Source organism: Botryllus schlosseri, chromosome 2, assembly GCF_051294905.1.
Source record: "Botryllus schlosseri isolate E-star chromosome 2, Bs_hap1, whole genome shotgun sequence".
In the NCBI taxonomy this organism is placed as follows: Eukaryota; Metazoa; Chordata; class Ascidiacea; order Stolidobranchia; family Styelidae; genus Botryllus; species Botryllus schlosseri.
The window spans coordinates 19,472,649-19,483,863 of NC_137237.1; the positions used below are offsets into that span (position 1 = coordinate 19,472,649).

Here is an 11,215-nt window from a genome sequence, read left to right on the forward strand (position 1 = left end):
TTACAGAATAGGCCTACATATCAGAATATCATATACTACCTGTTCAGATGTATTTCTGTAAAAGCGAGACTGCCTTGTAGTAGCACGATCGCGGTATGGAAAAATCCAAGTGTATGACCCCAAGTATTTTCCATCGGAAGGTACCAGAAGGTATAGATGCACGCCCAGGCGAATGCATACCCGTGATATCTAGTTGTGGAAAAGTTATAATAACAACGCGATGATCTACATGCCTATAGGCCTATAATACTTTCTGACTAGCTGGAGAGGCCCGGGATTCAGTCGCAGTTTCTTAGTGGTTGTACCTTATTTAGATTCTTGATTTCGCCACATCAACACCAAGCCCCGGTATACTCGATAAGTAGGATGAAGCATATCATCATGATGACAGATGCCTAAAAACAGTCCTGTCAATGTCATAGTTCGAACTCTATACTACAAGTAGTGATCATTTGACATGAACCTGAGAGCTAAACATGGCGACGTCTTGAGCAGTAGCGCCTTACGTTGTGTGCGTTTGGACAAGATGTAGCACGTGGAATAATCCATTGTCGAACAGCATTCCTCAGTTAAACCATCTCAATTCCGTGCTTCCGATCTCAATAGTTTTCTTATGCTGCTGTATTAGATCAGATAATACCATAACTGTTGAGTCGGAATCAGAGTATCGAGTAGGAAGTGAGGAGTTGCGACATGTTAGGTCAGTTAGGAGCAGAGGTGGTCAAAGTAGTCAAGAAAGCTACTCAAGTAGAAGTAGAAGAAGCGACAAAAAATATACTCAAGTACGTGTAGAAGTACTTCTTCCATAAGCAACCTAAAACTACTTGAAGTAGCAGTAGAATTGACTGACTTTAAATCTACTCAAGTAAGTAAGTAGTTTTGAAAACAGTCTTAATTAGTTCGCATGGACTGTCAAAAGCTGCAAATTGGTCTATGTGGAAGGTGCAGAGAGCTTGATTCGTATTGATTCATCCCAGGAGGTATCAATTTTCGACAGAATAAGTATTCCTTCGCATCGTTGGATGCAGATTATAGTATTGATGTGAAAATCAACCTTTTGTTTACCAAAAGACCCCGTTTGAGAGAACATCATGGCATGGACCCCTACCCCATATTGCAAGGCCCCAAGTTTAGGCGAAGAGCAATACAGAGAAGTTGTATCGGATACCGTTTCAACAATTTGCGCGATTGGTATACGTTAATAACTAATATTGTGGACCGTAAAATTTATATTTAGTGTAGCTTTATTTTTGGAAAATAGAGGCATTACTTAGGGTTACCAATCTTATACGTCTTCCTGTAGGAGGATTTGTCCTCCTTTTTCGGGTTTTTGTAAATGTCCTCCAAGGACGCCTAAATGTCCTCCTTTTTGAGATTTTGTCCTCTTTTAATAGAATTTTAGTTAAAATCCGACCGAGATACCATTAAATAGCACCGAATTATCGCCCAGGCGGGTATTTCGGGAGTCAAGCGAAAGTTGACCTTTTTTTCAGTCAACCACCTGATAACGTGAAAGAAAAACAGTATTTTGGTCGCTGTGTGAGAAAGTTGACCTATTTTTCTAGTCAACCGTGGAAAAAAATTTACCATTTTATCAGTATTTTCCACCGGTATACAAGGTTTAAAAATTTTGAAAAAGTGACCCCCCCCCCCGATTCCAGAATATGGTAACCCGACATTACTACACTTGCCTTTATGCTTCAACATGTAGCCTATGTTCTGCAGACAAAAGAACTGAAAGTAATTAGAACTGTGGCATTACATCACAGCACTATATATGCCACAAGCGCCCGTAATACCACAAAAATACCACAAAAATGCGATACAATGAAAAGATAGGAAGGTGTCGAAGCGACTTGGAGTAGTCTATTGAATCAGACACCCACCTTGGCCTAGGCGATGTAAAGAGGAAGCATGCACACTGAATAAAAAGTATATAAGATATAGAAAAAGGCAAGCAGCAAGAAATAGGGTGGCATGTCTTGGAAGGCGAGATCGATAGGTCAGTCGTGGTCCGGTAATCTTGATGATGGACTAATATTCACTTAGTAGTAATTGCTTGTATTTCCACTTGAATGTGGACATGCTCGTCGACTGTCTGATGGCCGGCGGGATACTGTTCCACACATCGGGTCTGGCATATTTGATGGAGCGATGATCTTTTCGGTCGATCATATGATATTTGGACGACGTGGACACGCGTGTGTTGTACTTGTGCGCTTTGGATTCCGATGCAGCACCGTAACTGCCGCACCCCAAACCCCCCAATTGGGGGGGCGAGCTCGAAGGGGGCCCAAAATTATTACGTAAATTAGCATAAATCATAGAGTATTTTTTGAAAATTTATGCAATCGTTTCAAAATTTTTTCGCGCTACGCGCGAATTCAAATAGCCATTTTTCTATATTATTGGATATTGGACCATTACCGCGCTACGACCCACCAAGACATACAATCAAGTTTTAGGCCATATAACATGCGACCCCAAGAAGTGTGCCAGAACGACGGCAGCGACAAAAGCTTGGCCGAAAAGGTCTATGCCCTTGTGCAGACCGAAGACTTCGTTATATAGGCTATACAAAATACATATAGGTTTAATTGTCCATAGGCGCCTAAATGACCGGCGCCGAATGTTCCTGTCTTTGCAGTCTGAACCTCACAAGACAAATGCCATCCCGCTGGGAAAAATTTTATGTCAGTGAAGAAATACCAATTTGAAATCGTGTGCCTCTCTTAGTTTAGAAGCCTACGTTTGGGCGATTCTATATTTTTTGATGTAGCAGACTGGAAGTCACGAAATAACATCATGTAACGAAGTCATATCAACGGGTCCGCCTGCCCGAAGATGTTTAATCATTATTTACGGGCCGTCCCGTTTTCAAGACACTTCACTCAGCTCCACCGGTAAATCTAATTACGTGAGTATGGAGAGGACAATAAATTGATAGCATAATATATATGCAATCGCCTTTCTGATAGACCGATTTTATCATAAATTATCGAACATTTTCGCGCTTGGCGCTGGCTCTCAATACAGTACAGATAATTTCGTGACAAACGCGAGCAACGTGATGGGGGCCTGACGAGGTGCTGTTTCGTTCCTGCCAATGGGTATACGCCAGAAGATGTTTAATTATTATTGAGTGGTCCTACCTTTTCAAACACACCTCACTCAGCTCTACCGGCAAATCTGATTACGTGAGCAGAGAGAAGATAAAAATAGATAACAAATATGCAATTCCCGATCATACTGACCGACGAAATCATGAATTCTAGAAATTTTCCGCGCTTCGCGCGCTTAGGCGACAAAAGCTGACTCACTAAACAAACTCCCAATGAGTATGATGAATAGCGGTAAACAGTGTATCGGCGGAGTGGGGGTCATGGGGGCGAAGCCCCCCAGAAGTTCGGTCTAGAACCCTATGGGGGGCCAATACCAAAGTTTTTTTGGGGCGATGACGAAGTGCTGTTACGGCCCTGTTCCGAGGTAAAAAAGTCATTGAAATATTCGGGACAACGACCGCAGTGGAACTGATACATAAACTTGGCGATTTCTAGTTTCCGCGTATCTTCTATGTTCAACACACCGAATCTCTTCAGCAGCGACTTGTTGGATGGAGAACCAGGCCCCTGCGGGGCCCTAGCAATGATACGGAGTAACATGTTGTAGTTTTTGCAGTGGCTGGAGTGCAGTTTTACTGGCAGCCCCCCAACAGAGGATGCCATATTGTAACTTCGATTGGATCGAGGATTTATAGAGTATCAGAACTAGAACTAGAACTACTCAATTTTTAAGATCAGCCTCTAGAACTAGAACTACTCAAAAAAACCGTTAGTTAGTTGACCATCAACTAACTAAATGTTTAGTTTGTACAAGTCTGCTTCTGTTCCTTTCCCGAGCATTTTGGCCGAATAAAGCGGTTGTCCGGGTTATCCGGCGTCCGAACTAAGCGGAGTCGACTGCAGTTTTAGGAAGGGTTACCAATTACCTTAGATCAGGGGTTCTCAGCCCTTTCTTGGCCGTGGCCCATTTTCCGGTTTGAAAATGTGCTGTGGCCCACAATCTTAAAGTGATAATCCTGTTCAATGTGTGGTAATCGACGGTGGCGATATGCCTATTTCTCTAAAATATGCGCATTTTTCTCCATAATTAATGATGAAATTAAAATATAAACATGTCGGGGCATGAAGTCGCGCGAAGCGCGACGAAAATTTTCAAGTTGTAATATCTTCCAACAAACGACCAACGAAATAATCTTGGGCCCCTTCTAGCTCCCCCAATTGGGGGTTTGGGTGCGGCAGTTGCGGTTCTGGTAGATCATATGCTAAAACTTCTGAGTATTTTATGATCGTCCGCTGCTCCATTCGCTTCGCGAAACACAATGATCGGATTCCCGCATACACTGTGTGATTGGGATTTCAGTTCCACTATTGAGGGGAATAGTATAATCATTCTGGGCTACCTTCAAAGAATTCATTGGTGAGTGGGGTGCTACAGAGGAGTGGAGAAAGATTTTCATATTATGCATGCTGTACAGTGTACATTGTATGTCACGTACTGAACCAACTGAAGTTGCGATGTCGGAATATTCAATCCAGTGATACTATCAATTCATGTGACTCTTACATTATGTACATTGGTTTCCAGGCATGACATTTTAAACAGACTTCAAATATTAATGCGCTCCGCTGAATCCTCAATCCATTACTATTCGTTGCGGTGGTGCAGTATATCTCCACCAGAAGTTGCTAATAATTTGCAATTATGGCCATTTTTAACTTACAATAATACGACCTGCCGAAGTACAGTAAATCTATACATCAATTATACTTCATACCGAGTTTATTGCACACCCATTATGACCCTGCCGGAATACTTGGTTACTTCAGCATTACCTTGCAGGTATTATATACGCGAAATTATTTTAGTTGCTGTTAGCCATAGGTAGCCATAGCCAGTGGAAAAAGCCGCCGTTTCTGCCTCCCATTTTCGACTTGAAATGCGGACTCCATACGTACCACTACGTCTCATCAGAGTCGGATGAAAAGCTTTATGTAGCCGACGTATAATCAACTAATACGAATTTATTTTTTAGCGATTAACACAACAAATATAACTAAACTTACATTATTTCTAAAATTTTCCAAATAGCTCTGTGGCCCACCTCAAATGCTCTTGTGGCCCACCAGTGGGCCATGGCCCACCCTTTGAGAACCCCTGCCTTAGATCCTCCTTAGGAGGATTTGCCCCTATTTCTCCGTTATTCCATGAGAAACCTTACAAACGGTTCTATACCAATACCGAGAAAAGCATTACCGAGAATGAACATTACCGAGAATGCCATTACCGAGAATGGACGTTACCGAGAATGGACATTACCGAGAATGGTCATTACCGAGAATAGACACCACCGAGAATGGACATTACCGAGAATGGCCAATGTCACGAATATAGCTTACTGGGGCTGATGTTGTCGAGAAATTTATACCTGAGCATCGATACCGAATGCGGCAACGCCGTGATGCACTCACACGACCTGTACATATGCATAACATGTCTGCATCGCATACATTGAATTTTCGGTAATGTCAATTCTCGGTGGTGTCCATTCTCGATAATGTCCATTCTCTGTACTGTCCATTCTCGGTAATGTCCATTCTCGGTGGTGTCCATTCTCGGTAATGGCATTCACGGTAATGGTTTTCTCGGTGTTGACCGGACACCCTTACGAACAGCATATTGTAATTTGTAGGAAGTGCACATCAGATATTTAGCACGACATATCCTTTTAACAATCATCAGTGATTGCGCAATAACCCTTTGCTTTGGCATCTGCGTGGCAAATTTTGCAGCCAATGGTACCAAATCAGGGAACCCTTTGGAGGCTTGGATTGTAACCGATGTCTATGTTGTAAAGTAAAGCCCTAAACTCCGCGGACGTCGAGGAGAGTTGTGCAACACGGAGACGCAGAATTTTGGATATTTTCAATGAACAAAGTAAAAGGGTAGATATCGGCTTATAAAATCGCCTAGTCGGCAATTCGTCTGAATGTAGTTAAGTGGAGATAATTTTTCGAGTTGATTGTGCAGGAGCGCAGAACAATGCGTATTTCCAGTAACTCAAGTAGGCTTTTGATTTTGTGTGTCACTGTGATCGTGATCGTGTGGTTGTTCATGGACCACAAATGCCAAGACAAAGGGAGCGAATCCAAATATTCTCAATCACCATTTGATGAGAAAGGGGAATCAAATAACATACCAGTAGACAATCTTGATGACGGCGCACATGAATTAGCAGTTATTGTGCCTTTTCGAAACCGGTTGGAAGAACTGATGGAATTCGCACCTTGGATGCACAAGTTTCTTAATCAACAAGGTGTTCGACATAAAATTATAGTAGTAAACCAAGTTGACATGCACCGATTTAATCGCGCGGCTTTGATAAACATTGGGTACCTGAAATCAAAAGACGAATGTGACTACATGGTTATGCATGATGTAGATTTACTCCCAAATAATTTGGAATTGAAATATACCTTTCCAGATAAGGGAGTGCATCACTTGGCGTCGCCCGATATACACCCCATCTACCACTATAAAAAGTATGTGGGAGGCGTGCTCATGCTAAAAATGACAGACTTTGCACTTTGCCGTGGGATGTCAAATATATTTTGGGGATGGGGACGTGAGGACGATGAGTTCTATATGAGGATGAAGGAGAATAATTTACCGTTGATGCGCCCAACTGGTATTACAACTGGATATGACACCTTCAAACATATTCACGATAAGGTGAAAAGGCCGCGGGATTACAAAAGATATGGCTCGCAGAAGCAAGTACAATTTAAAAGGGATCCGGACACTGGCGTTGACACTGTGCAATATAAACTCCTAAGCCAAAATGAATTGATATTGAATGGTGCGCCATTGACTATTTACAATGTAGAATTGGAGTGTGACAAATCAAAGACTCCCTGGTGTGATCATGAAAAATGATTATGGCCACAAGCACTCCAATTCAAATGCAATCCGTTAACGTTCTTCGAGATTTTGACCGGGGCCACTATAACTTGATAATATGGATGCTTGTTCCTTATTCGTTGCAAACATGGTCCGAATGAGAGAGAGAGAGAGAGAAAGATCAAGCCTTGGTTGTTGGTCAAAGCGAAATGGCGACACACCTGGAGCTAACATTTGAGTTCCTGTCTCCGTATCTTAAATCCATTATGTGTGATTCTAAATGGAGCTATGCACTCGTCAGATGTTTTGTAACAAAAATAATGGAGTAAGTGGCACAATTTCTGAACATATTTCATGCTTGATTTTGTGGTATAATTGCTCTACTTCAGATGTTTTCTCTCCTACGCTGGGAAAGTCTACCAAGCATTTTATAAATGCAGGCTCTCACAACATTGCTATTCGAAGGTACTTGGTGATTGCAAGCACAGCTATGCCTGTATTGCAGAAATATTTTCTGTGTAATTTTTCAGTTGAGAGCACTGAAAAGAAATATTAATTTTCAAGGGATGAACCAATTCAACCAAATCATACCAATTCTGAGTACTGGTAAAGTATTCAAGATGTCGTAGTGATGATCGGATGGAAAATTTTCAGTATTCCTACTGTGTGGCTAGTCTATTCAGCATAAATGCCTCGTCAACAGGCACACATTAATAATTACCCAATGTGATCGTCATCACGTAGTCTGTAAATTTCTGCAAGTCATTGACATGCCGATAGCCAAGGTGATGTAAAAGATTCAGATTGTGTGAACTGGAACCTAACTTTTATTATCGTCATAGGCCTGGAGTCTGTGGCAAAGTTTTATTATTTTTAAAACCTGATTGTCTACCATACCGACTTAAAATTGGTGGCAACTGATGAAATGCTGCTGGTGGATGTGATGGGCATAAAGCTTAATTAGTATATATCACTTTTTTCTGTCCATTCACACATTGTATGTAGCGATTGCACTTTTACTGTATGTCATTAGTGATGAATTTCTTGGTTCTTTGTGTCTTAAGATTTTTCAAGGCATATTTTCGTTATGAAGTCATTGAATTCTTTGTCGTAAAATATTCTTTTTCCCACCCTCTACTTTCAATTTTTTTTCGTCTGTGAGATGAAATGAACTCCCAGTATCATATGTGTTTATTTGTTTGTTGCATACATAGTACTATAGTATTCACATGGCCATGTTGCAATTTCGTCCAATACCGGTGGGGATTTTGATGCCCTGCTAGTAGGTTATACCGAAATCTGGTATTCATCGTATATTTCAACTTCATAAATGTAAAATGTGCTCTAAAATTGGTATTTACGTGTTACTTCATATTCAATTGTTTCATTCGCCGGCAATGCTGGCTGGATATCTTCATTCGTTGAATGCAAAAATTCTTGTAATTTCAATAGAAATTTCCATGTTGATATCTGTGATGCATGCGATTAGTCTTTTGTACGGTATGTAATCTGTATGGAACTTCCAGGTATTTAGGGTTAGCCCTAGATATTCTGTATTCAAGATGTATTGAACAGTGGTAGTGTGGTATATATGTTCGCATATGCCTGATGCCGGCATTCGATATTTGGTTTTAAGGCAGTGCTGTTTACTTAGATTATGCAATATGTCATAATGAGGAACACCTACAGTTGATGCAAGGTGGCTCATAATACACAATGAATATGAAGCATATTTATCACACGACATTAGGTCAGCAAAGTTCTCCAGTGACATGTACCTTTAGAAATTAGGTTAAAGTTTTGTAATATTCTAATGAACTTAGATGATACCGAGAAACGGTGACACCTTTCTCGAATATATTTTTGCACAGAACTATACCTGTCCTTCGGTCATTTTGAATCCACAGCATCCCGAAGCGCCGAGGTCAACGTAAATCATTTCAGTCCCCCATTCTGACCACATCGATGCCTCCCGGCTAATTCAATTCAACCGTACTCTACCTAGCTCTATTTTTCTATGCATATCTGAGTCAGAATCCGTATCAATTGCATTGCGTTCTCTTACCCCAAGCATAAGTCATATTCTATTCGTCGGTGGTACTGCTGCAAAATGTCCAGGAAAATCACTAAAGTACTTCTGCTCGACAACGTCGATCCTGCCGCGAAGGAAATTCTGGAAAAGAACGGAGTACAAGCGGAACTGTGCAAGGAGAAATTCTCGAGCGACGCTTTGATCGCAAAGCTACAAGGTTTCGACGCAATGGTGGTGAGATCGGCGACGAAAGTCACCGCCCAGGTTATCGAAGGATGCCCGAATTTGAAGATTATCGGGAGAGCCGGTGTCGGTGTGGACAACATCGATATCAAAGCTGCGACACGTAACGGAGTAGTCGTGATGAATACCCCGGGAGGCAACACGATTAGCGCCGCGGAACATACGTGCACGTTGATTTGCTGCCTTGCGAGAAACGTTCCTGGTGCCGACGCCCACGTCAAGTCTGGAAAATGGGACAGGAAGGCATTCATGGGTCATGAGTTGTACGGAAAAACCCTCGGAATTGTCGGATTGGGGAGGATCGGACTGGAAGTGGGTTTGAGGATGCGTTCTTTCGGGATGAAAACCATCGGTTATGACCCTATTGTGAGCCCCGAGGCCGCCCGCGAACAAGACGTCGAGTGGATGGAATTGGAAAAATTGTGGCCGCAAGTCGATTACATAACCGTGCACACGCCGTTGATTCCTCAAACACGAGGTCTTGTAAATGCAAAAGTGTTTCAAGCTTGTAAACCAGGAGTCCGCGTCATCAACTGTGCCAGGGGTGGCATTGTGGATGAAGATGACTTGTTATCCGCGTTGGAGTCTGGCACTTGTGGTGGTGCCGGGCTTGACGTATTCGTTGATGAACCCGTGACTAACACGAAGCTGGCCAACCATAAAAACGTGGTGGCGTGCCCGCATATCGGCGCCAGCACTAAAGAAGGACAGGCAAGATGTGGCAGGGAAATGGCCGAACAGTTTGTGGATTTTAGCAATGGGAAGAGCTTTTTTGGCGTCCTTAACGCACCCGCGCTTAGCGCTGCTGCGTCTCCGGAGGGAGCTGCTTGGACCCAGCTTGCCACCGGTCTGGCGAATATCTTGAGGAAATGCGCAAAAGGCTCTACCAAATACTCCGTTGCTGTCACCACGTCGGGCAATTGCTTGCAAAAAATGGGCCGCGCCGTCAAAGCTGCGGTTTGCCAAGGTCTCGTGGAAGGTCCGAAAGCCAATTTGGTGAATTCTGTTCCGTTGGCTGAAGAACTCGGAGTGGAAGTTTCCATCAACCATAAAAACTCAGAGTTTACCCTCCTGTCTCTCAAAGTGACGTCGGAAGTGTGCAATTTCAAATTGGATGGATCTGTGGTTGACGGCAAACCTGCGTTGGTCGCTGTCGATGGCGAATCGCTTGCCTCGCCGCTAGTGATTGGGCAAAATATGCTACTGTGTAAATCTGCATGCGCACAGGGTAAAATTGGTGAAGTAGTGAATGTATTATCCGCCCAAAAAGTAGCTGTGAAAGCGCTGTCAGCCACAAACGTTTGGATGATCGTGATGACAAGCTCTCAGGTTGACACCGGCTCGCTTCAAGGCACTGTGGATATGATAGTACAAGCATAGGCAATTGAATAGCAGTTCTACGTCGGGAAGTAGGTGATGTGATAGTAACTGCCAATCAGCAATACAATTTTTTTCTATTCCGCCGCCTGTAATTCGCCCACTGTGAGTAGTGGCTTATCTTGTCTCACCCAGACTGTAGCCAACTTCAATCCAATTTGAATTCTGGTGTCCACGTATCATTGTGCAGATAGAAAATTGTTCCATTTGTGAAATCAAATTGCAAGCCCGTCATACGTATCTTGTTATTTCACACATTAGCCGCAGACACATTTGGTGTAGATTTCCACAACTTTTATTATTGTTTTGCCGTCGCTCCTAATACATGTTCTCACTCTTTCAGTCATGATTACCTCGTTTGTAACCTGTTGCAAGTCACGTTAGCTCTAATCATAAATGTATTCATGTATGCTGCAAATACGTCAATTGTGTGCCAGAATTTCTAGCTTCCATTCAATTTATCGAAATGTACTGATACCCCGTTGTACTCTGCTCTGTTGGGTAATTAATGAAAAATTTACCTCGCCAATATTTGAGTCCATTGTTGCGTGATCATTACCCCGAGTACCTCTGCATGAACTCTGTTGATGTTATATCGCAGTG

The 11,215-nt window shown here is 42.5% G+C and overlaps 2 protein-coding genes across 2 annotated transcripts; both read left to right on the forward strand.

Moving 5' to 3' along the window:
* The first annotated feature begins 5,655 nt into the window (after positions 1–5,655).
* On the forward strand, positions 5,656–9,036 carry LOC145434050 (beta-1,4-galactosyltransferase 7-like). The gene has a single exon (XM_080311333.1). It carries the CDS (start codon positions 6,103–6,105, stop codon positions 6,994–6,996), a length of 894 nt encoding a protein of 297 aa, XP_080167459.1. The 5' UTR covers positions 5,656–6,102; the 3' UTR covers positions 6,997–9,036.
* On the forward strand, positions 7,038–11,213 carry LOC145434044 (D-3-phosphoglycerate dehydrogenase-like). Its single transcript, XM_080311325.1, has one exon. The coding sequence runs from the start codon at positions 9,071–9,073 to the stop codon at positions 10,613–10,615; it is 1,545 nt and encodes a 514-aa protein (XP_080167451.1). The 5' UTR covers positions 7,038–9,070; the 3' UTR covers positions 10,616–11,213.
* Positions 11,214–11,215: the final 2 nt, after the last annotated feature.

Excerpts from the sequence above, each read along its gene's own strand:
- LOC145434044 (XM_080311325.1), top strand. The coding sequence starts at position 9,071 with ATGTCCAGGAAAATCACTAAAGTACTTCTGCTCGACAACGTCGATCCT.
- LOC145434050 (XM_080311333.1), top strand. The coding sequence starts at position 6,103 with ATGCGTATTTCCAGTAACTCAAGTAGGCTTTTGATTTTGTGTGTCACT.